At 45.1% G+C, this 24,111-nt stretch overlaps 1 protein-coding gene across 1 annotated transcript in view; it reads left to right on the forward strand.

Moving 5' to 3' along the window:
* Nucleotides 1-17,969, forward strand: part of LOC138673233 (O-acyltransferase like protein-like) — an 83,561-nt gene extending 65,592 nt beyond the window's left edge. Inside the window, exons 8-13 of the mRNA XM_069761822.1 lie at nucleotides 3,647-3,748; nucleotides 7,786-7,951; nucleotides 11,656-11,735; nucleotides 14,425-14,538; nucleotides 16,216-16,342; nucleotides 17,730-17,969. Of these exons, the coding sequence (XP_069617923.1) occupies nucleotides 3,647-3,748; nucleotides 7,786-7,951; nucleotides 11,656-11,735; nucleotides 14,425-14,538; nucleotides 16,216-16,342; nucleotides 17,730-17,969 (829 nt within the window). The remainder of the gene's footprint in view (nucleotides 1-3,646; nucleotides 3,749-7,785; nucleotides 7,952-11,655; nucleotides 11,736-14,424; nucleotides 14,539-16,215; nucleotides 16,343-17,729) is intronic.
* The last annotated feature ends 6,142 nt before the right edge of the window (nucleotides 17,970-24,111 follow it).

Below are 24,111 nucleotides of genomic sequence, written 5' to 3' on the forward strand. Positions count from 1 at the left end.
TGAAATTTAGACCAAAGCAGAAATAGGTAATGTTTACCACTAAACACCATGTTAAAATGAGAAAAATATGTGAACACCCAAACCCAAAAACTGGTGCACGTTATACCATTCTTTTCCATGTCCCAAAAACAAAAAAAGGTAAACTGTGAGACACCTTTAAAAATATTTTTATGTTTTAAAAAAAAAACAATTACCTCCCCGAAATAAAATTTCAAAGGATAACCTTTATTGAAAAATGACCACTCAAACAACTCTGTATTGCATGTGTAACCATTGGTACATACACCTGATTTAAATTTACCTTTAAGAAATTATACTACGGACAATTTTTTAAGAAACATTTTATTAATATATAATTTTTTTCTTTTTTTTTTTTTTTAAATCACAATGGAGCAGAAATGCTCTTTATTTTAAAATACAAGTACATCGAATGGGAATGGTTAAGTAAATTTAAAAAAAAAAAATATAACCTCAAGCTGCAGACCATTAGACTTTGCAATAATACATCCATTTTAATAAACAAAAAAAAAAAAAAAAGGTGCACAAAACACTATACTAAAGGTACTGTCACACTAGACGATATCGCTAGCGATCTGTGACGTTGCAGCGTCCTCACTAGCGATATCGTCCAGTGTGACACGCAGCAGCGATCAGGCCCCTGCTGTGATGTCGCTGGTCGGGGAATAAAGTCCAGAACTTTATTTGGTCGCTGGACTCCCCGCAGACATCGCTGAATCGGCGTGTGTGACACCGATTCAGCGATGTCTTTGCTGGTAACCAGGGTAAACATCGGGTAACTAAGCGCAGGGCCGCGCTTAGTAACCCGATGTTTACCCTGGTTACCAGCGTAAAAAAACAAACAGTACATACTTACATTCAGCTGTCTGTCCCCTGCCGTCTGGTTCCTGCACTGACTGCTGGCCGGAAAGTGAAAGTGAAAGCACAGCACAGCGGTGAGTCACACAGCGATGACTCACCGCTGTGGCTGTGCTCTGCTTTCACTTTACGGCCAGCATTCAGTGCAGTAACCAGACGGCAGGGGACAGACAGCTGAATGTAAGTATGTACTGTTTGTTTTTTACGCTGGTAACCAGGGTAAACATCGGGTTACTAAGCGCGGCCCTGCGCTTAGTTACCCGATGTTTACCCTGGTTTACCGGGGACCTCTGGATCGTTGGTCGCTGGAGAGCGGTCTTTGTGACAGCTCTCCAGCGACCAAACAGCGACGCTGCAGCGATCCGGATCGTTGTCGGTATCGCTGCAGCGTCGCTAAGTGTGACGGTACCTTAAAGGTACCGTCACAATGAACGATATCGCTAGCAAACCGTGACGTTGCAGCGTCCTGGTTAGCGATATCGTTCAGTTTGACACACAGCGGCGATCAGAATCCTGCTGTGATGTCATTGGTCGCTGCAGAAAGTCCAGAACTTTATTTCGTTGCTGGACTTTATGTAGACATCGCTGAATCGCCGTGTGTGACGCCAATTAAGCGATTTGTTCACTGGTAACTAGGGTAAACATCAGGTTACTAAGCGCGGCTCTGCACTTATTAACCCGATGTTTACCCTGGTTAACAGTGTAAAAGTAAGAAAAAACACAAACACTTCATACTTATGTTCCGCTGTCTGTCCCTCGGCGTTCTGCTTCTCTGCCCTGTATAAGCACAGCGGCCGGAAAGCAGAGTGGTGACGTCACCGCTCTGCTCTGCTTTACGGCTGGCTGGCGCTCACAATGCAGAGAAGCACAGCACGGGGACAGACAGCGGATATTTTTTTTTTTACCTTTTTTTTTTTTTACTTTTACACTGGTAACCATGGTAAACATCGGGTTACTAAGCGCGGCTATGCACTTAGTAACCCCATGTTTACCCTGGTTACTGGCATCGTTGGTTGCTGGAGAGCTGTCTGTGTAACAGCTCTCCAGCGACCAAACAGCGACGCTGCAGTGATCCGGATTATTGTCGGTATTGCTGCAGCGTCACTCAGTGTGACGGTACCTTAATTAGTAAATACATCACAAATCAATATTAACCAATATGGCATTGACAAATGCACATGCAACCAACAAGACGCACACAAACATACCTGCAAGCCGAGTCATAACGCAAGCATAACACATGAACAGTCGCAATATTGACGAAGGCATAATAAGGTGCAGGCACGTGAACACATACATACAAAAGCACACAGCAGTACAAAAATAAACACACACACCCACACACACACACACACACGGCCATCAGTCCTCCGGCTGGAGCTTGATATCTTCACAGTGGCAGGCCTCACGGTGGATCTGGACTGTAGCATGGCAATGGCTGTTGCAGGATGACGGCAGGCCTCAGGTTGGATTCAGGTTTTATAAGCTCTTGCTATAGTCAGTACGTCATACACAAATGCGCACACACACACACACACAAATGGCAATATACTCACACTGTTGTAGTGTGTCTGGTCCTTGCTGCCAGGCTGGGCTCTTGGTGTCCGGCTGGGCTCTTGGTGTCCGGCAGGGCTCTTGGGGTCCAGGCTGGGCTCTTGGGGTCCGGCTGGGCTCTTGGTGTCCGGCAGGGCTCTTGGGGTCCAGGCTGGGCTCTTGGGGTCCGGCTGGGCTCTTGGTGTCCAGGCTGTGCTCTTGGTGTCCGGCAGGGCTCTTGGTGTCCGGCAGGGCTCTTGGGGTCCAGGCTGGGCTCTTGGGGTCCGGCTGGGCTCTTGGTGTCCAGGCTGGGCTCTTGGTGTCCGGCTGGCTGGAGGCTGCTTCTTCTTCTCTCTGAGTCTTGCTGGCATATGTGGGGGTTGAAGGCCCAGACCAGGTTTATATAGATTTGGGGATGTCTGGCCATTTAGATAAAAACACCTGTTTCTGAGCATGCTCAGTAGAAAAAAACGTATTGCAGCGCTGCATTGCGTCGTACGACGTGTCTCGACGCATCCGTCGCTCATAGACTTTCATTCTAGCAAAAGACGCATGCCGACGAATGCGCCGAGACACGTTTTATTGGCGGAGACAAAAAACGTTACAATCTTCTTTTTTCCAGACGACGTGTCGCCTCTTTTCGACGCATCCGTCGAAAGACGTATACCGACGAATGCAAATCCGTCGCAATACGTCGCCAATACAAGTCTATGGGGAAAAAACGTATGCAGCAAAATATTTTGCTGCATACGTTTTTTCTGCAAAACGACGCATTTTAACGTATTGCAGTTAACGCTAGTGTGAAAGTAGCCTTATACTTTTATTCGTAGCAGGTCGGCTGTGTCTAAGTCTCTGCTTGGGTTAAACTTTTAACCAAACATGAGTTTTAACAGCCATGAATCTTTTCTGTATTTGTATCAAACGCACTTTACATTTATTATTCTAAAATGTAAAAAAAAGGGCTGTATTAAACCCTCGGCCCCTCGCAGTGAAGCGATAAACCGCATATTGATAAACGGTCCGGCTCAATAAATGTGTATTAACATTTCTTCAATGCTTGATTCTAAAATGTGTAACACAGGCACAAGGCAATCCATAAAATAATCCATACCAACAAAGCGTCCCTGGCATCGGTGCTGCATTAATAATCACGCAGGGGTACACGACTGCCGACAATGGGGGCTTTGTACTGAATTTGCATTTTAACAAACTATACATTTTTAACTTTTTATTTTAGTGGATTTCTGGGAGCGAATACGTTTCTTATTTTAACTGAACATTCTGGGCAGGAAGTAACTCTGGCAATGGTCATCCGTTATATCTACAAAAGGTTAAGAAGGTCAGCTCCTCTATCTCTCGGCATAATGAAAAAAGTGGGACTTTGATGTCAATTTTCTGAACTTGTAAAAGTCTTCTAAATCTAAAGCGCCTCTTGTAAAAGTTGGAAAAGGCAATTGGAACCGAAAGTATCTCATGGGGCAGCCGCATTAAATTACATAATTGTGACTACCTTCAATTACCAATAGGGGGAGCTTACTGAAGACAGATATACAGTGGGGCAAAAAAGTATTTAGTCAGTCAGCAATAGTGCAAGTTCCACCACTTAAAAAGATGAGAGGCGTCTCTAATTTACATCATAGGTAGACCTCAACTATGGGAGACAAACTGAGAAAAAAAAATCCAGAAAATCACATTGTCTGTTTTTTTAACATTTTATTTGCATATTATGGTGGAAAATAAGTATTTGGTCAGAAACAAACAATCAAGATTTCTGGCTCTCACAGACCTGTAACTTCTTCTTTAAGAGTCTCCTCTTTCCTCCACTCATTACCTGTCGTAATGGCACCTGTTTAAACTTGTTATCAGTATAAAAAGACACCTGTGCATACCCTCAAACAGTCTGACTCCAAACTCCACTATGGTGAAGACCAAAGAGCTGTCAAAGGACACCAGAAACAAAATTGTAGCCCTGCACCAGGCTGGGAAGACTGAATCTGCAATAGCCAACCAGCTTGGAGTGAAGAAATCAACAGTGGGAGCAATAATTAGAAAATGGAAGACATACAAGACCACTGATAATCTCCCTCGATCTGGGGCTCCACGCAAAATCCCACCCCGTGGGGTCAGAATGATCACAAGAACGGTGAGCAAAAATCCCAGAACCACGCGGGGGGACCTAGTGAATGAACTGCAGAGAGCTGGGACCAATGTAACAAGGCCTACCATAAGTAACACACTACGCCACCATGGACTCAGATCCTGCAGTGCCAGACGTGTCCCACTGCTTAAGCCAGTACATGTCCGGGCCCGTCTGAAGTTTGCTAGAGAGCATTTGGATGATCCAGAGGAGTTTTGGGAGAATGTCCTATGGTCTGATGAAACCAAACTGGAACTGTTTGGTAGAAACACAACTTGTCGTGTTTGGAGGAAAAAGAATACTGAGTTGCATCCATCAAACACCATACCTACTGTAAAGCATGGTGGTGGAAACATCATGCTTTGGGGCTGTTTCTCTGCAAAGGGGCCAGGACGACTGATCCGGGTACATGAAAGAATGAATGGGGCCATGTATCGTGAGATTTTGAGTGCAAACCTCCATCAACTGCAACTTCCATCAGCAAGGGCATTGAAGATGAAATGTGGCTGGGTCTTTCAACATGACAATGATCCAAAGCACACCGCCAGAGCAACGAAGGAGTGGCTTCGTAAGAAGCATTTCAAGGTCCTGGAGTGGCCTAGCCAGTCTCCAGATCTCAACCCTATAGAAAACCTTTGGAGGGAGTTGAAAGTCCGTGTTGCCAAGCGAAAAGCCAAAAACATCACTGCTCTAGAGGAGATCTGCATGGAGGAATGGGCCAACATACCAAAAACAGTGTGTGGCAACCTTGTGAAGACTTACAGAAAAAGTTTGACCTCTGTCATTGCCAACAAAGGATATATTACAAAGTATTGAGATGAAATTTTGTTTCTGACCAAATACTTATTTTCCACCATAATATGCAAATAAAATGTTAAAAAAAACAGACAATGTGATTTTCTGGATTTTTTTTTCTCAGTTTGTCTCCCATAGTTGAGGTCTACCTATGATGTAAATTACAGACGCCTCTCATCTTTTTAAGTGGTGGAACTTGCATTATTGCTGACTGACTAAATACTTTTTTGCCCCACTGTATACAGCTACTATTAAAAGGATATGAACACCTGCGAGGACAGGTTTTTTTTGTTTTAGGTTGAATGTTTTATAAAAATTATCCTTCTCAGTAAAATCACTCACAGGTGATGGGGGAAGAAAGAAATGTCATGAACGAACTTGTTGGCTCTTATTACAGGACCGCAGGGGATGGTAGGGGGTGGAGGTTATATATATAAAAATTATCCTTCTCAGTAATGTTTTATAAAAATTATCCTCTATTTGGCTTTTACAGGTTTTTTGTTTCCCTAAACAGTACTGGATACAGAATGAGTTAACTGAGAATCCAGCAGTGAGCTCATTCTGACAAATGGTATATATATTATATATACACACTGCTCAAAAAAATAAAGGGAACACTTAAACAACAGAATATAACTCCAAGTAAATCAAACTTCTGTGAAATCAAACTGTCCACATAGGAAGCAACACTGATTGACAATCAATTTCACATGCTGTTGTGCAAATGGAATAGAAAACAGATGGAAATTATTGGCAATTATCAAGACACCCTCTATAAAGGAGTGGTTCTGCAGGTGGGGACCACCGACCACATCTCAGTGCCAATGCTTTCTGACTGATGTTTTGGTCACTTTTGAATGTTGGTTGTGCTTTCACACTCGTGGTAGCATGAGACGGACTATATAGCCCACACAAGTGGCTCAGGTAGTGCAGCTCATCCAGGATGGCACATCAATGCGAGCTGTGGCAAGAAGGTTTGCTGTGTCTGTCAGCGTAGTGTCCAGAGGCTGGAGGCGCTACCAGGAAACAGGCCAGTACACCAGGAGGCATGGAGGGGGCCGTAGGAGGGCAACAACCCAGCAGCAGGACCGCTACCTCTGCCTTTGGGGAAGGAGGACCAGGAGGAGCACTGCCAGAGCCCTGCAAAATGACCTCGAGCAGGCCACAAAAGTGCATGTGTGCACAAATGGTTAGAAACCGACTCCATGAGGATGGTCTGAGTGCCCGACGTCCACAGATGGGGGTTGTGCTCATAGCCCAACACCATGCAGGACGCTTGGCATTTTCCGCAGAAGACCACAATTGTCAATTTCGCCACTGCGCCCTGTGCTCTTCACAGATGAAAGCAGGGTCACACTGAACACATGTGACAGATGTGACAGAGTCTGGAGATACCGTGGAGAGCGATCTGCTGCCTGCAACATCCTTCAGCATGAACGGTTTGGCAGTGGGTCAGTAATGGTGTGGGGTGGCATTTCTTTGGAGGGCCGCACAGCCAGAGGTAGCCTGACTGCCATTAGGTACTGAGATGAGATCCTCAGACCCCTTGTGAGACCATATACTGGTGCAGTTGGCCCTGGGTTCCTCCTAATGCAGGACAATGCCAGACCTCATGTGGCTGGAGTGTGTCAGCAGTTCCTGAAAGATGAAGGCATTGAAGCTATGAACTGGCCCGCCCGTTCCCCAGACCTGAATCCGATTGAACACATCTGGGACATCATGTTTTGCACCATCCACCAACGTCACATTGCACCACAGACTGTCCAGGAGTTGGCGGATGCTTTAGTCCAGGTCTGGGAGGAGATCCCTCAGGAGACCATCCGCCGCCTCATCAGGAGCATGCCCAGGCGTTGTATGGAGGTCATACAGACACGTGGAGGCCACACACACTACTGAGCATCATTTCCTTGTCTTGAGGCATTTCCACTGAAGTTGGATCAGCCTGTAACTTCATTTTCCACTTTGATTTTGAGCATCATTCCAACTCCAGTCCTCCATGGGATATTAGTTGCAATTTATATTAATCATTTTTAGGTTTTACTGTTCTCAACGCATTCCACTATGTAATGAATAAAGATTTACAACTGGAATATTTCATTCAGTGATATCTAGGATGTGGGATTTTAGTATTCCCTTTATTTTTCTGAGCAGTGTATATATATAATAATAATAACAATAATAATAATCTTTATTTTTATATAGCGCTAACATATTCTGCAGCTCTTTACATTTTGCACACATTATTATATATATATATATATATATATACTTTTTCTGGGCTCCTCTTCTCTGTTCTCTCTTTTTCTAGGCTCCTCTTATCTGATTTATGACCTTTGATGTGGTGTGTGGTTATAGATCAGCACAGCAGAGTTGGGAAAACAAAGTTACAATTCGTGAACAGAAAAATGATTTCTTAATCACTTACGGCTTTCTCCTCGCTCTAGATTACAGCCGCTCCACCTGGCTTCTATCCCGATATCTATTGTTCTGATTTTGCTGGTGAAATGGGGCGCTTTTTGGGAACTGCCCAAGCATCAGTGGGACAGTTGTAGGCGGGTGTGGTGGGCGAACACCCTGCTCATCACCAACTTCGTATCCGTTTCCGACTCTGTGAGTATATACATCGATTACATTTGTTAACCTCGATTGCAACAGTTTAACCTCTTGAATGCCACTGTCAGTTGTAACATCGGCACTTAAGAGGTTAAAAATGAGCGGGTGTCCCTATCAATTCCCCCTCGACAGAATTGTGGGGTGCCATTGGCAGTGTAATGGTATTTGGGAGACTAATAAGAAATGTAAAACACATTGCAAAATATATATAAAAAATTATAAAATGATTCAAATACTCTTTTTCTGAAATGTAAATAGCAAAATGTAAAAAAGTTACAAACTATTTTGTATCGCTGGGGGCGTAAAACCAATAAATCTAGATAATTGTCCAAAATGATAAAGGGTGAAAATGGAGAAAAATATAAATATGGCCCTAAAAAATGAATAAAAAGCGATCAGAAAGTTGTACGGATACCTGTTGTGAATTCTGCTTTTGGGCTTCCTCCGGTGGTTGTAGGTGGTAATGCAGTTGTCCCTGGATTGCAGTCCTGGTCAGGTGTACCTGCTGATTGCAGTTCTGACTGGGGTATTTAGGTTTGCAGGATTCATTAGTCCTTGCCAGTTGTCCATGGTTGTTGGGAGGTTTTGGACCTCTGTCTGGTTCCTCCTGCCTTGCTGCCAAATCAGCAAAGATAAGTGTCTGGTTTTGTTTCTGTGGCACACATGCAGTGTGCATGATAATTCAGTGCTATTCATTTTTTTTTCTTGTCCAGCTTAGATTGTGTCAGAATTTTCTCAGTCTTGTTGGATTCTCTGGAGATGCAGATATACGTTCCACGTCTTTAGTTAGATGGTGGAATTTTTTTTGTATTATCTGCTGTGGATATTTTTGGAAGGGTTTTAATACTGACCGCTTAGTATTCTGTCCTATCCTTTCCTTTTTAGCTAGAGTGGCCTCTTTTGCTAAATCCTGTTTTCTGCCTGCGTGTGTCTTTCCTCTCCTTCTCAGTCAATATTTGTGGGGGGCTGCCTATCCTTTGGGGTTCTGCTCTGAGGCAAGGTAGAATTCCTATTTCCATCTATAGGGGTATTTAGTCCTCCGGCTGTGTCGAGGTGTCTAGGGTTTGTTAGGTACACCCCACGGCTACTTCTAGTTGCGGTGTCAGTTCAGGATTTGTGGTCAGTACAGGTTCCACCTACTCCAGAGAAAGTTTCATGTGGCTCCAAGGTCACCGGATCATAACAGATACCCAAATAAACCTACAGCTCACCCACAAAAAACAAGCCACACTAAATTACCCAACAAATAAAAAAAGTGATGGCTCTCAGAATATGGTGACTAATTAATGAGGTATATTTATTTTACTTTTTTTTTTTCATTTTGCATAGTAAAAGAATAGAAAACTACACACATTTGCTGCCACCATAACCTGACTGACCTTTAGAAATGATTTTTTTCCGATAATTATATGAACATCATAAAAGCAAATCCTCAAAAAACAAGTGCAAAATAGCAATTTTTTTCAATTTGACCCCACTTGGAATTATCATTTTTTTTAGTACATTGGCAAAATAACTGTTGCTAAAAAATAACAAATCCTCAAATAGCTATATTGGCGGGAAAAAAAATATGGCTCTTGGGAGGCAAGGAGGAAACAAAATAAAGCAAGAAAAATGGCTCCGTTTCCAAAAGGGTTGAGAAGTTACACATGTACACATGTACAGTAGTAGTTGAAAGAAGCGCCAAATCTATCAATCATCGTTAAACACTGATTCTTGTGCAAAGAATGGCAGCAGCACATCTCTTACATTAACCCCGAAGTTTGGTGAAAGATATTGTGTGCACCTCAACGTCATCCAAAATGTTTGAGATAAGTTGGAACACGGACGTCCCACAAAATCAGTATCAGACCTCCCCCAAAGTTAGCCGAAATTGGTTGTGTCGGACCTCCCCTAAAATCATTGTCGGACTGCCCACAAAATCAGTGTCGGACCGCCCCCAAAATCAAAGTCCGTGTTGGACCTCCCTCAAAATTAGTGTCAGACCTCCACCAATATCAGTGTCGGACCTCCTCCAAAATCGGTGTCAGTCCTCCCTCAAAATCAGTGTCAGACCTCCTCCAAAATCAGTGTCGGACCTCCCCCAAAATCGGCGTCAGATCTCCCCCAAAATTGGTGTTGGACCTCTCCTAAAATCAGTGTCGGACCGCCCCCAAAAACAAAATCCATGTTGGACCTCCCTCAAAATTAGTGTCGGACCTCCACCAATATCAGTGTCGGACCTTCTCCAAAATCAGTGTCAGACCTCTCCCAAAATCAGTGTCGGACCTCCCCCAAAATCAGTGCCGGGTCTACCCAAAAATCAGTGTCGGACCTCCCCCAAATCAGTGTTGGACCTCCCCCAAAATGGGCGTCAGACCTCCCCCAACATTGGCGTCAGACCTCCCCCAAAATTGGTGTCGGACCTTCCCTAAAATCAGTGTCGGACCGCCCCCAAAAACAAAATCCATGTTGGACCTCCCTCAAAATTAGTGTCAGACCTCCACCAATATCAGTGTCGGACCTCCTCCAAAATCAGTGTCGGACCTCCCCTAAAATCAGTGCCGGATCTACCCAAAAATCAGTGTCAGACCTCCCCCAAAATCCGTGTTGGATCTCCCCCAAAATCGGCGTCAGACCTCCCCCAAAATTGGTGTCGGACCTTCCCTAAAATCAGTGTTGGACCGCCCCCAAAAAACAAAATCCGTGTTGGACCTCCCTCAAAATTAGTGTCGGACCTCCACCAATATCAGTGTCAGACCTTCTCCAAAATCAGTGTCAGACCTCCCCCAAAATCAGTGTCGGATCTATCCAAAAATCAATGTCGGACCTCCCCCAAAATCAGTGTTGGACCTCCCCCAAAATGGGCGTCAGACCTCCCCCAAAATGGGCATCAGACCTCCCCAAAATTGGGCGTCAGACCTCCCCCAAAATGGGCATCAGACCTCCCCAAAATTGGGCGTCAGACCTCCCCCAAAATGGGCATCAGACCTCCCCCAAAATGGGCGTCAGACCTCCCCCAAAATTGGTGTCGGACCTTCCCTAAAATCAGTGTTGGACCACCCCCAAAAACAAAATCCGTGTTGGACCTCCCTCAAAATTAGTGTCGGACCTCCACCAATATCAGTGTCAGACCTCCCCCAAAATCAGTGTTGGACCTCCCCCAAAATCAGTGCCAGATCTACCTAAAAATCAGTGTCGGGTGTTCCCCAAAATAGGCGTCAGACCTCCCCCAAAATCAGTGTCAGACCTCCCCCAAAATTGGTGTCGGACCTTCCCTAAAATTAGTGTCGGAACACCTCCAAAAACAAAATCCGTGTTGGACCTCCCTCAAAATCAGTGTCGGACCTCCCCCAAAATCAGTGTTGGACCTCCCCCAAAATCAGCATCAGACATCCTACAAAATCGGCATCAGACCTCCCCCAAAATTGGTGTTGGACCTCCCTCAAAATTAATGTCGGACCTCCACCAATATCAGTGTGGGACCTCCCCCAAAATCCGTGTCGGACCTCCCTCAAAATTGGTGTCGGATCTACCCCAAAATAAGTGTCGGAACTCAGAAATGTTCTTCTGCAGGCGCATTAATTCCGACAGATGCCCTCCGAATTCTAGTGGATTCTTCCTAGACGAGCGAAGCTTAAACTCCTGCCCATAATATGTATAAGAAAAAGTTTGTGCCGCGAGTTGGAGATAATGATCGGAGTCCTCGTCATTTATTGCAGTGCACCGGATGGGCCTGGTATCTCTCCGCTGATTTCCAGTTCCATCTTACGACGCCGCTCGTAATCTTCCTCTACGTCAGGTAAGTGTGTCTTCAGGCTCATGTAATTATCCGGACATTACTGAGCGCTCGGGTTCAGCGGTCCCGGGTGATGGCCGATATTAATATCATAGATCATTGGGCGCATGGCGGTGTCAGCTCCGCTTTAGCCACTAGGTCTGAGGACCCCGCGCTCGAGTTATGCCCTATGATATACTTACAACAGGCGGCCGGCGACTAATTTACGAGACCCGTAATTACAGCCGGGGGGGGGGGGGGCTGCCTAATTGTGGAAATATTACGGCTTACTGATATCACATAGATTTTACTTCAGCGATGTAATCTTAGTAATTAAAGGGGAACTCCAAAGTTGTTTCCTAATATGAAGGGGTTAAAACTGAAATGGAGATTTAGATTGGGTTGAGGGGCTTCAACTTTTTGATTTATGCTGGGGATGAGCTGAGCTATAGGAACATAGATCCTGTGTTATCTCTACAGATTTGATACCTTCCATGGTATACTGTCTTTGATAATGCTAAACTCAAACTGATCAAAAGTGACCTCTACAAAATTGCAAGTGCGAGTCTATTGTGAGACTCAGTTTTCACTGTGACCAGTATCATTTTATAAAATACTAGATCGTGGCCCGATTCTAACGCATCGGGTATTCTAGAATATGCATGTCCCCGTAGTATATGGACAATGATGATTCCAGAATTAGCGGCAGACTGTGCCCGTCGCTGATTGGTCGAGGCAACCTTTATGACATCATCGTCGCCTTGGCAACCATTATGACATCTACGTCGATACTGTGCCCGTCGCTGAATCAGAAACGTGAGATGTCTACGTCCTTTATGACATCATCGTCGCTGTGCCCGTTGCTGATTGGTCGAGGCCTGGCGGCCTCGACCAATCAGAGACGCGGGATGTCTATGTCCTTTATGACATCATCGTCGCTGTGCCCGTCGCTGATTGGTCGAGGCCTGGTGGCCTCGACCAATCAGAGACGCAGGATTTCTACGTCGATGCTGTGCCGGTCTCTGATTGGTCGAGGCCTGGCGGCCTCGACCAATCAGAGACGCGGGATTTCCAGGACAGACAGACAGACAGAAAGACAGACAGACGGAAAAACCCTTAGACAATTATATATATAGATTGACATAGAAAATAAAAATAAACACTCCAAAAAAAAAAAAAAACATGCTTCACATAAAAAACTCTATAAAGGAAATCTATCACCAGGTTTTTACATACCGAAGAGCAGCATAATGTAGGGAGAGAGACCCTGATTCCAGCGATATATCAGTCACTGGGTGCAGCAGGTGTGATACAATTACAGTTTTCTCTGCTGTAGATCTAGCAGAGCTCAAATGCTGAGTTGTGTATAACCCCGCCCACACCACTGATTGGCTGCTTTCTGTGTACACTGTGCATAGGCAGAAAGCTGCCAATCAGTGGTGGGGGTGTGGTTGGATCAGGAGGCAGGAGACATCTAGTCCTTTAGTGATGATCTCCTGGTAAGCATTAGATGTCTGCTGCACTTATTAAGCATAGACCCTCCGAGCATACGTTCTGGTATCTCCACGAATGGTACAAGCAGAGGAGCTCTGTGCATTAAAGGGAACCTGTCACCCCGTTTTTTGAGATTGAGCTATAAATACTGTTAAATAGGGCCTGCGCTGTGTGTTCCTATAGTGTATGTAGTGTACCCCGATTCCCCATGTATGCTGAGAAATAACTTACCAAAGTCGCCGTTTTCGCCTGTCAATCAGGCTGGTCAGGTCGGGAGGGCGTGGTGACATCGCTGGTTCTTCCTCAGCTTTACGTTGGTGGCGTAGTGGCGTAGTGGTGAAGACACAGCGCGCGATCTGCGCTGTCATCCCTTTCGTCGGTGGGGGCGGCCATCTTCCTGGGGCCGCGCGTGCGCAGATCGAGTGCTCTGCTGCACGGGGCTTCAGGAAAATGGCCGCGGGATGCCGTGCGTGCGCATTAGAGATCGCGGCGGCCATTTTCCCAAAGCCGAGTTTGCATCTCGGCTTTGGGAAAATGGCCGCCGCGATCTCTAATGCGCACGCACGGCATCCCGCGGCCATTTTCCTGAAGCCCCGTGCAGCAGAGCACTCGATCTGCGCACGCGCGGCCCCAGGAAGATGGCCGCCCCCACCGACGAAAGGGATGACAGCGCAGATCGCGCGCTGTGTCTTCACCACTACGCCACTACGCCACCAACGTAAAGCTGAGGAAGAACCAGCGATGTCACCACGCCCTCCCGACCTGACCAGCCTGATTGACAGGCGAAAACGGCGACTTTGGTAAGTTATTTCTCAGCATACATAGGGAATCGGGGTACACTACATACACTATTGTAACACACAGCGCAGGCCCTATTTAACAGTATTTATAGCTCAATCTCAAAAAACGGGGTGACAGGTTCCCTTTAAACGCCAGAACATTTGTAATTGAGACTCTTTGCAAATTTGAATCTTTATTATTTTTTAACGCTCTGCAGCAATAAAAAGCTGTTAGAAAAGTGTCAATCCCCTCTAAGCTGTGAAAACAAGTGACAAGTGGGATTCCTGGGTCTCCGCCAATAAGATCTCGCATGAGTTGAACGTGGATTGTATGTGGAGTTCCCCTTTAAAGCAGCAAAATGTAAAATGTCTGTCAGTTACCTCGTGTCCAGCAAATGTGAGAAATGAATTATTAACCTCTTCAATATCCTCCTGTGCAGAGCAAAGCGCCTGATGGTTGCTGCGGTGACACTAATCTTTGCTGGCTGCATCATCACCTCCACTTTGATATCGTACTTGTTAAAACTTTCAATTCGTTACCCAAGAGGTGAAAGGTAAAAGTCATTTTTATATTTATTTTAAGTCCAAAGCTATTTTAAGTTAGGTTGAAAGATAGATAGATAGATAGATAGATAGATAGATAGATAGATAGATAGATAGATAGATAGATAGATAGATAGATGATACATACATAATAAATATATAATATATAAATAATAGATAGATAATATATAGATAGATAAATAGATACTGTAGATAGATAGATAGATAGATAGATAGATGATACATACATAATAAATATATAATATATAAATAATAGATAGATAATATATAGATAGATAAATAGATACTGTAGATAGATAGATAGATAGATAGATAGATAGATAGATATTAGATAGATAGATGATAGATAGATAGATAGATAGATAGATGATAGATAGATAGATAGATAGATAGATAGATAGATAGATAGATAGATAGATAGATAGATAGATGATAGATAGATAGATGATAGATAGATAATAGATAGATAGATAGATAGATAGATAGATAGATAGATAGATGATAGATAGATAGATAGATGATAGATAGATAATAGATAATAGATATTAGATAGATAATAGATAGATAATAGATAGATAGATAGATAATAGATAGATAATAGATGATAGATAGATAATAGATAGATAGATAGATAGATATTAGATAGATAGATAGATAGATGATAGATAGATAATAGATAATAGATATTAGATAGATAGATAGATAATAGATAGATAGATAATAGATAGATAGATAGATAGATAGATAATAGATAGATGATAGATAGATAGATGGATAGATAGATGATGCATACATAATAAATATAAAATATGTAAATAATATATAGATAAATAATAGATAATAGATAGATAGATAATATATAGATAGATAAATAGATACTGTAGATAGATAGATAGATAGATAGATAAATAATAGACAGGTAGATGATAGATAGATAATATAGATAATAGATAGATGATAGATAGATAATAGATAAATATATAATATATAAATAATAGATAGATAGATAATAGATAGATAGATGACACTATGTAACCAAATTTTTGTTCCTGGCTTCCAAGTGTAATATTTCAACTGCTTATGTGTAAAGACTATGGAATAACGAGTTCATTCAGCACAAACATTGATTTTATGACCACAGGGCAGAAAAATTTTGTATTTATTGTGTTAAAAAAAGGAAATTACACTATAACAAATTTTTATATATTTTTTGTTCCTGGGTCCAAAGTGTGTTTTCCTAACCCGTTATGAGGGGGAAAAAAAATAGAAAATAGTTGTTGTTCCACAAAACCTTTGCTTCTGTGATCAGGTCAGAGGACAATGAAATGTTGAAATTTGTCTGTTTTCGGGAAAATTCTCCATTCGTATTCCACACTGAGTAGTCTTCATTTTCCTCCTGATCACAGAAACAAAGTTTTTGTGGAACAACAACTATGTTCTATTTGTTTTAGGCATAACGGGTTAGGAAAACACACTTAGGACCCGGGAACAAAAAATAAATAAAAATGTATTACATAGTGAGATGATGAATAGATTTGAAACAGACAAGTAGAAATATACTGTAGACCTAAATGACACAGATAAGACAGAAATCCGATACATAGATGATTCCTATATTTTCGCAGGGAGACTTCATCTAATCACATACTTCTCACCTTTCTTCGCAGCCAGTCTCGGGTGAATTATTGGGTGGAATATTACACTAAACCCTACTGCAGATATGGACCTTTCTTAATTGGAATGATTCTCGCTATTATGATTGTCAAAAAACAATCTCCTTATATTAAGTCCAGGGTAAGTCGTTATTACCAATGTGTCCATTTTTTTCCGGGACTTTCCTAACTCCTACACACTATGACATCTTGGATAAAATACACATAAAAAGTTCTCAAACTTTTAAGAAGACGACATTGAGACATCATCAATCTTCCGCTCCAGACGATCTGTCAATTTGCTGTTTGATGAACTTAAAAATTCCGTTTTGCCTGGTGCGCTGTCACAGAAAGGACAGGCTGCGATTTACAAGATGGATCCCATACTAACCTGTCTTTAAAGGCACATTCGCATCTCATTAAGTGATGGGTTAGGGTTAGGATATGCCGTCACTGTGATTGTGGGGGGCTCTGACCCCTCGGTGCCAACTGATCCTAAAAATGAGGGGCCAATGCATTCATTCCTTCATTGTTTTTCTGCAAAGTGAGAACTCTAATCATCAGCGCTGTATTCTCCGGGGATGTTAATTATGCCCTCAAAATGGACATTACCATAAATCTGGTGTGTGGGTCCCTGGTGGGCTTAGGGAACCATAAATCTTGAGTGTGGGTCCCTAGTGGGCTTAGGGAACCATAAAACTGGAGTGTGGATCTCTAGTGGGCTTAGGAAACCATAAAACTGGAGTGTGGGTCTCTAGTGGGCTTAGGGAACCATAAATCTGGAGTGTAGGTCCCTGGTGGGCTTAGAGAACCATAAATCTGAAATGTGCGTCCCTGGTGGGCTTAGGGAACCATAAATCTGGAGTGTGGGTCCCTGGTGGGCTTAGGGAACCATAAATCTGGAGTGTGGGTCCCTGGTGGGCTTAGGGAACCATAAATCTGGAGTGTGGGTCCCTGGTGGGCTTTGAGAACCATAAATCTGAAATGTGCGTCCCTGGTGGGCTTAGGGAACCATAAATCTGGAGTGTGGGTCCCTGGTGGGCTTAGAGAACCATAAATCTGAAATGTACGTCCCTGTTGGGCCTAGGGAACCACAAATCTGGAGTGTGGGTCCCTGGTGGGCTTAGGGAACCATAAATCTGGAGTGTGGGTCCCTGGTGGGCTTAGGGAACCATAAATCTGGAGTGTGGGTCCCTGGTGGGCTTAGGGAACCATAAATCTGGAGTGTGGGTCCCTGGTGGGCTTAGGGAACCATAAATCTGGAGTGTGGGTCCCTGGTGGGCTTAGGGAACCATAAATCTGGAGTGTGGGTCCCTGGTGGGTTTAGGGAACCATAAATCTGGAGTGTGGGTCCCTGGTGGGCTTAGGGATCCTTACATTTGGAGTGTGGGTCCCTGGTGGGCTTAGGGAATACAAGTCTAATAAAGGGACACAATTCTTGCTTCTTGCCCTCTATTATAATGTAAAGTGCTGCTGAATATGTTGGCACGATATAAATAAAATTATTATTATGTGACTTTTTTCCACAGGCGCAGGCTGTGCTGGGATGGATATCTGCGCTGGTCATCATGCTCACAGTCATTACACTGGCCTTTGTTCTGGATGACGCTCCTGGTTCTTACTCCATCATGGCTGCACTTTACCAGGGTCTTCATCGCTCTTTATGGGCGGTGGCTCTTGGTTTGATCCTCGTTCTGTGCCATGAAGAATATGGAGGTAAAGGAGGCGAATTTATGACAGTAAATTATTTTCAGCTGATGCCTCCATAAAACTGATTATGCAAAAATAGACTGGGAGGCTGCATCCCTGCACTAGGAGAAACAATGTCTATCCAGAGGTGGGTGATGGCCGCTGTGTGACCAGTAATGGTGAGGTGAGAGCCAGATAATAATCACTGGGGAAAAGGGGCAATTGCCCTATGGTAGGTTTGTTGTTGTGTTCCCAGTATATGGCAGGTCTTGTGAGGTGTTCCCAGTATATGGCAGGTCTTGTGAGGTGTTCCCAGTATATGGCAGGTCTTGTGAGGTGTTCCCAGTATACGGCAGGTCTTGTGAGGTGTTCCCAGTATATGGCAGGTCTTGTGAGGTGTTCCCAGTATATGGCAGGTCTTGTGGGGTGTTCCCAGTATATGGCAGGTCTTGTGAGGTGTTCCCAGTATACGGCAGGTCTTGTGAGGTGTTCCCAGTATATGGCAGGTCTTGTGAGGTGTTCCCAGTATACGGCAGGTCTTGTGAGGTGTTCCCAGTATATGGCAGGTCTTGTGGGGTGTTCCCAGTATATGGCAGGTCTTGTGGGGTGTTCCCAGTATATGGCAGGTCTTGTGAGGTGTTCCCAGTATATGGCAGGTCTTGTGAGGTGTTCCCAGTATATGGCAGGTCTTGTGAGGTGTTCCCAGTATACGGCAGGTCTTGTGAGGTGTTCCCAGTATATGGCAGGTCTTGTGAGGTGTTCCCAGTATGTGGCAGGTCTTGTGAGGTGTTCCCAGTATATGGCAGGGCTTGTGGGGCGTTCCCAGTATATGGCAGGTCTTGTGGGGTTTTCCCAGTTTATGGCAGATCTTGTGAGGTGTTCCCAGTATATGGCAGGTCTTGTGGGGTGTTCCCAGTACATGGCAGATCTTGTGAGGTGTTCTCAGTATATGGCAGGTCTTGTGGGGTGTTCCCAGTACATGGCAGATCTTGTGAGGTGTTCCCAGTATGTGGCAGGTCTTGTGGGGTGTTCCCAGTATGCGGCAGGTCTTGTGGGGTGTTCCCAGTATACGGCAGGTCTTGTGGGGTGTTCCCAGTATATGGCAGGTCTTGTGGGGTGTTCCCAGTATACGGCAGGTCTTGTGGGGTGTTCCCAGTATACGGCAGGTCTTGTGGGGTGTTCCCAGTATACGGCATGTCTTGTGAGGTGTTCCCAGTATATGGCAGGTCTTGTGAGGTGTTCCCAGTATACGGCAGGTCTTGTGGGGTGTTCCCAGTATATGGCAAGTCTTGTGAGGTGTTCCTAGAACATGGCAGGTCTTGTGGGGTGTTCCCAGTATATGGCAGGTCTTGTGGGGTGTTCCCAGTATATGGCAGGTCTTGTGGGGTGTTCCCAGTACATGGCAGATCTTGTGAGGTGTTCCCAGTATATGGCAGGTCTTGTGAGGTGTTCCCAGTATATGGCAGGTCTTGTGGGGTGTTCCCAGTATATGGCAGGGCTTGTGGGGCGTTCCCAGTGTATGGCAGGTCTTGTGGGGTTTTCCCAGTTTATGGCAGATCTTGTGAGGTGTTCCCAGTATATGGCAGGTCTTGTGAGGTGTTCCCAGTACATGGCAGATCTTGTGAGGTGTTCTCAGTATATGGCAGGTCTTGTGGGGTGTTCCCAGTACATGGCAGATCTTGCGAGGTGTTCCCAGTATGTGACAGGTCTTGTGGGGTGTTCCCAGTATACGGCAGGTCTTGTGGGGTGTTCCCAGTATACGGCAGGTCTTGTGGGGTGTTCCCAGTATATGGCAGGTCTTGTGGGGTGTTCCCAGTATACGGCAGGTCTTGTGGGGTGTTCCCAGTATACGGCAGGTCTTGTGGGGTGTTCTCAGTATATGGCAGGTCTTGTGAGGTGTTCCTAGTATATGGCAGGTCTTGTGGGGTGTTCCCAGTATACGGCAGGTCTTGTGGGGTGTTCCCAGTATACGGCAGGTCTTGTGAGGTGTTCCTAGTGCATGGCAGGTCTTGTGAGGTGTTCCCAGTATATGGCAGGTCTTGTGGGGTGTTCCTAGTATACAGCAGGTCTTGTGGGGTGTTCCTAGTACATGGCAGGTCTTGTGAGGTGTTCCCAGTATATGGCAGGTCTTGTGGGGTGTTCCCAGTACATGGCAGATCTTGTGAGGTGTTCCCAGTATGTGGCAGGTCTTGTGGGGTGTTCCCAGTATACGGCAGGTCTTGTGGGGTGTTCCCAGTATATGGCAAGTCTTGTGAGGTGTTCCCAGTATATGGCAGGTCTTGTGGGGTGTTCTCAGTATATGGCAGGTCTTGTGAGGTGTTCCTAGTACATGGCAGGTCTTCTGAGGTGTTCCCAGTATATGGCAGGTCTTGTGGGGTGTTCCCAGTATACGGCAGGTCTTGTGGGGTGTTCCTAGTACATGGCAGGTCTTGTGAGGTGTTCCCAGTATACAGCAGGTCTTATGGGGTGTTCCTAGTACATGGCAGGTCTTGTGAGGTGTTCCCAGTATATGGCAGGTCTTGTGGGGTGTTCCCAGTATACAGCAGGTCTTGTGGGGTGTTCCCAGTATATGGCAGGTCTTGTGGGGTGTTCCTAGTACATGGCAGGTCTTGTGGGGTGTTCCCAGTATATGGCAGGTCTTGTGGGGTGTTCCCAGTATATGGCAGGTCTTGTGGGGTGTTCCTAGTACATGGCAGGTCTTGTGAGGTGTTCCCAGTATATGGCAGGTCTTGTGAGGTGTTCCCAGTATATGGCAGGTCTTGTGGGGTGTTCCCAGTATACAGCAGGTCTTGTGGGGTGTTCCCAGTATACGGCAGGTCTTGTGAGGTGTTCCCAGTATATGGCAGGTCTTGTGGGGCGTTTCTGGCATACATTGCCTTGCGAAAGTATTCGGCCCCCTTGAACTTTTCAACCTTTTCCCACATATCATGCTTCAAACATAAAGATACCAAATGTAAATTTTTGGTGAAGAATCAACAACAAGTGGAACACAATTGTGAAGTTGAACGAAATTTATTGGTTATTTTACATTTTTGTGTTAATTCAAAAACTGAAAAGTGGGGCGTGCAATATTATTCGGCCCCTTTACTTTCAGTGCAGCAAACTCACTCCAGAAGTTCATTGTGGATCTCTGATTGATCCAATGTTGTCCTAAATGCCTAATGATGATAAATATAATCCACCTGTGTTTGATCAAGTCTCCGTATAAATGCACCTGCTCTGCGATAGTCTCAGGGATCTGTTTGAAGCACAGAGAGCATCATGAAGACCAAGGAACACAACAGGCAGGTCCGTGATACTGTTGTGGAGAAGTTTAAAGCCAGATTTGGATACAAAATGATTTCCAAAACTTTAAACATCACAAGGAGAACTGTGCAAGCGATCATATTGAAATGGAATGAGTATCATACCACTGCAAATCTACCAAGACCCGACTGTCCCTCTAAACTTTCATCTCAAACAAGGGGAAGACTGATCAGAGATGATGCCAAGAGGCCCATGATCACTCTGGATGAACTGCAGAGATCTACAGCTGAGGTGGGACAGTCTGTCCATAGGACAACAATTAGTCGTACACTGCACAAATCTAGCCTTTATGGAAGAGTGGCAAGAAGAAAGCCATTTCTCAAAGATATCCATAAAAAGTGTTGTGTAAAGTTTGCAACAAGCCACCTGGGAGACACAGCAAACATGCTGAAGAAGGTGCTCTGGTCAGATGAAACCAAAATCGAACTTTTTGGCAACAATGTCAAACGATATGTTTGTTGTAAAGGCAACACAGCTCATCACCCTAAACACACCATCCCCACTGTCAAACATGGTGGTGGCAGTATCATGGTTTGGGCCTGCTTTTCTTCAGCAGGGACAGGGAAGATGGTTAAAATTGATGGGAAAATGGATGGAGCCAAATACAGGACTATTCTTGAAGAAAACCTGTTGGAGTCTGCAAAAGACCTGAGACTGGGACGGAGATTTGTCTTCCAACAAGACAATGATCCCAAACATAAAGCAAAATCTGCAATGGAATGGTTCACAAATAAACGTATCCAGGTGTTAGAATGGCCAAGTCAAAGTCCAGACCTCAATCCAATCGAGAATCTGTGGAAAGAGCTGAAAACTGCTGTTCACAAACGATCTCCATCAAACCTCACTGAGCTCGAGCTGTTTGCCAAGGAAGAATGGGCGAGAATTTCAGTCTCTCAATGTACAAAACTGATAGAGACCTACCCCAAGGGACTGGCAGCTGTAATCGCAGCAAAAGGTGGCGCAACAAAGTATTAAGATAAAGGGGTTGAATAATATTGCACGCCCCACTTTTCAGTTTCTGAATTTCCACAAAAATTTAAAATAACCAATAAATTTCGTTCAACTTCACAATTGTGTTCCACTTGTTGTTGATTCTTCACCAAAATTTTACATTTGGTGTCTTTATGTTTGAAGCATGATATGTGGGAAAAGGTTGAAAAGTTCAAGGGGGCCGAATACTTTCGCAGGGCACTGTATGTCACATCTGTGGGATGTTCCCAGTCTACAGTGGTTGGTTCTTATCAAAAGTGGTCCAGATAAGGACAACCATGAAACCATTGGTCATTGGTGCGCGTAACCATGATTTCTGTGGAGAGTGTTTCCAGCCCGTCTAGTCCAATCTCACAGAATAGGGACAGAGGCACAAAGTACTGAGAAAGTTACAGCTGGTTTCATGATAGAACATGGTAGATGAACATTAAGCTTATGTGTTGTCATGCCGTTGCTGCCGCCGCCTCTCCCCACTGCAGCTCGCCGGGTGCGCGCGCGCGCCGCATTCAGCTCTGCGCGTGCGCACATCTGATTCCTCTGTTGGCGCTCTTTCCTGTCCTCTCTGTCATCCTGGAGGACTGTAACCCGGAAGTAGCTCCCATGCTGCTATGTAAACTGCTTCCTGCTGCTTCTCTGTGCCTGATGTTCATTTGTGTTTACAAGTGCTTCTGGCCACCTGTGGTCTCTGAGCGTTCCTAGCTCTCTGACTTTGGGTCTCCTCCGCCCTCTGCAGTGCCTGCCTGTTTCCTGTGTTCCTGCCTTGTTCCTTCAGTTCCTTTTCCTCTGCGGTACCTGCCCGGCTCCTATATCTTTTCCTTGCTCCCGTCAGCCTCGGTGTCTCCATATTGTCCTGCCAGTCTCCGTGCCTCTGTAGCGTTCCCATCTTCTCCCTTGTCTCAGTATTTCCTTTCTGTTCCCTCTTTCCCTTTGTGCCTGCTGTGTTCCCATCTGTTCTCAGTCGACCCTCCAGCTTCCGTGGCGATAGTCCCTCACGGGCCTGCCCCTAAATCTCCCTGTATAGGGGGCGGTCCACCTGGTCAGCTCGTCCGAGAGGGGTTCGTCATCACGGTCCAGTGGGTCCACTCTCCGTTTGAATCTACATGCTCTAATCGGACTGCACTCGGGTGACATCCGAGTGCAGCCAGATTCTTACAGCGTCACAGTAACATCAGGCCATGGACCCCGCTGGAGTCTCTGCCACTCAAAAGGAGTTACTCTTTTTGCGTGAAAACCAGACTAGGATCATGTCATTTTTAAAGAATATGGAGTCTCGCCTAGCGGCTTTACAGCCTTATGATCCTGGTATTGCTCCACAGTTGGTTGCCCTTCAGCAGGAGCTAGGTCAACAACGGGACACTCGGTCCCATATTTTGAATTTTATGGCCTCCATTAATGATCGGCTTCGCTCCCTCCAGAATGTGGCCTCTGTTTCCACTCCTGTCTCTGCGCCACAACCCTCGCCCCGACTTGCTAGACCTCCTCGGTATGGTGGGGATTCTAAAGCGTGCCGCGGCTTTCTTAATCAATGCCAGTTGCATTTTGAATTGTCTCCGCTACTTTATCCTACCGACCGAGCTAAGGTTGCTTTTATAGTATCCCATTTGGAGGGTGAGGCTTTGGCATGGGTTAATCCCCTCTGGGAGCGTGATGATCCTTTGGTCTCCCAACTCAATCCGTTCCTGGATACCTTCCGTAAGGTTTTTGATGAACCTGGTCGTCTGGTCTCTACCACTGAGTCCCTCTTTAACCTTTACCAGGGTACTCTCTCAGTAGCCCAGTACGCCATCCGTTTCCGGACTCTGTCCTCAGACCTTGGGTGGAATAATGAGGCTTTGGTTGGAGCGTTTTGGCGTGGTTTGTCTTCACGGATTAAGGATGAGTTGGTGGGACAGGACACTCCCACCTCTGTGGATGATCTTATCTCCT

The sequence above is a fragment of the Ranitomeya imitator genome, chromosome 1 (assembly GCF_032444005.1).
Source record: "Ranitomeya imitator isolate aRanImi1 chromosome 1, aRanImi1.pri, whole genome shotgun sequence".
Lineage (NCBI taxonomy): Eukaryota > Metazoa > Chordata > Amphibia > Anura > Dendrobatidae > Ranitomeya > Ranitomeya imitator.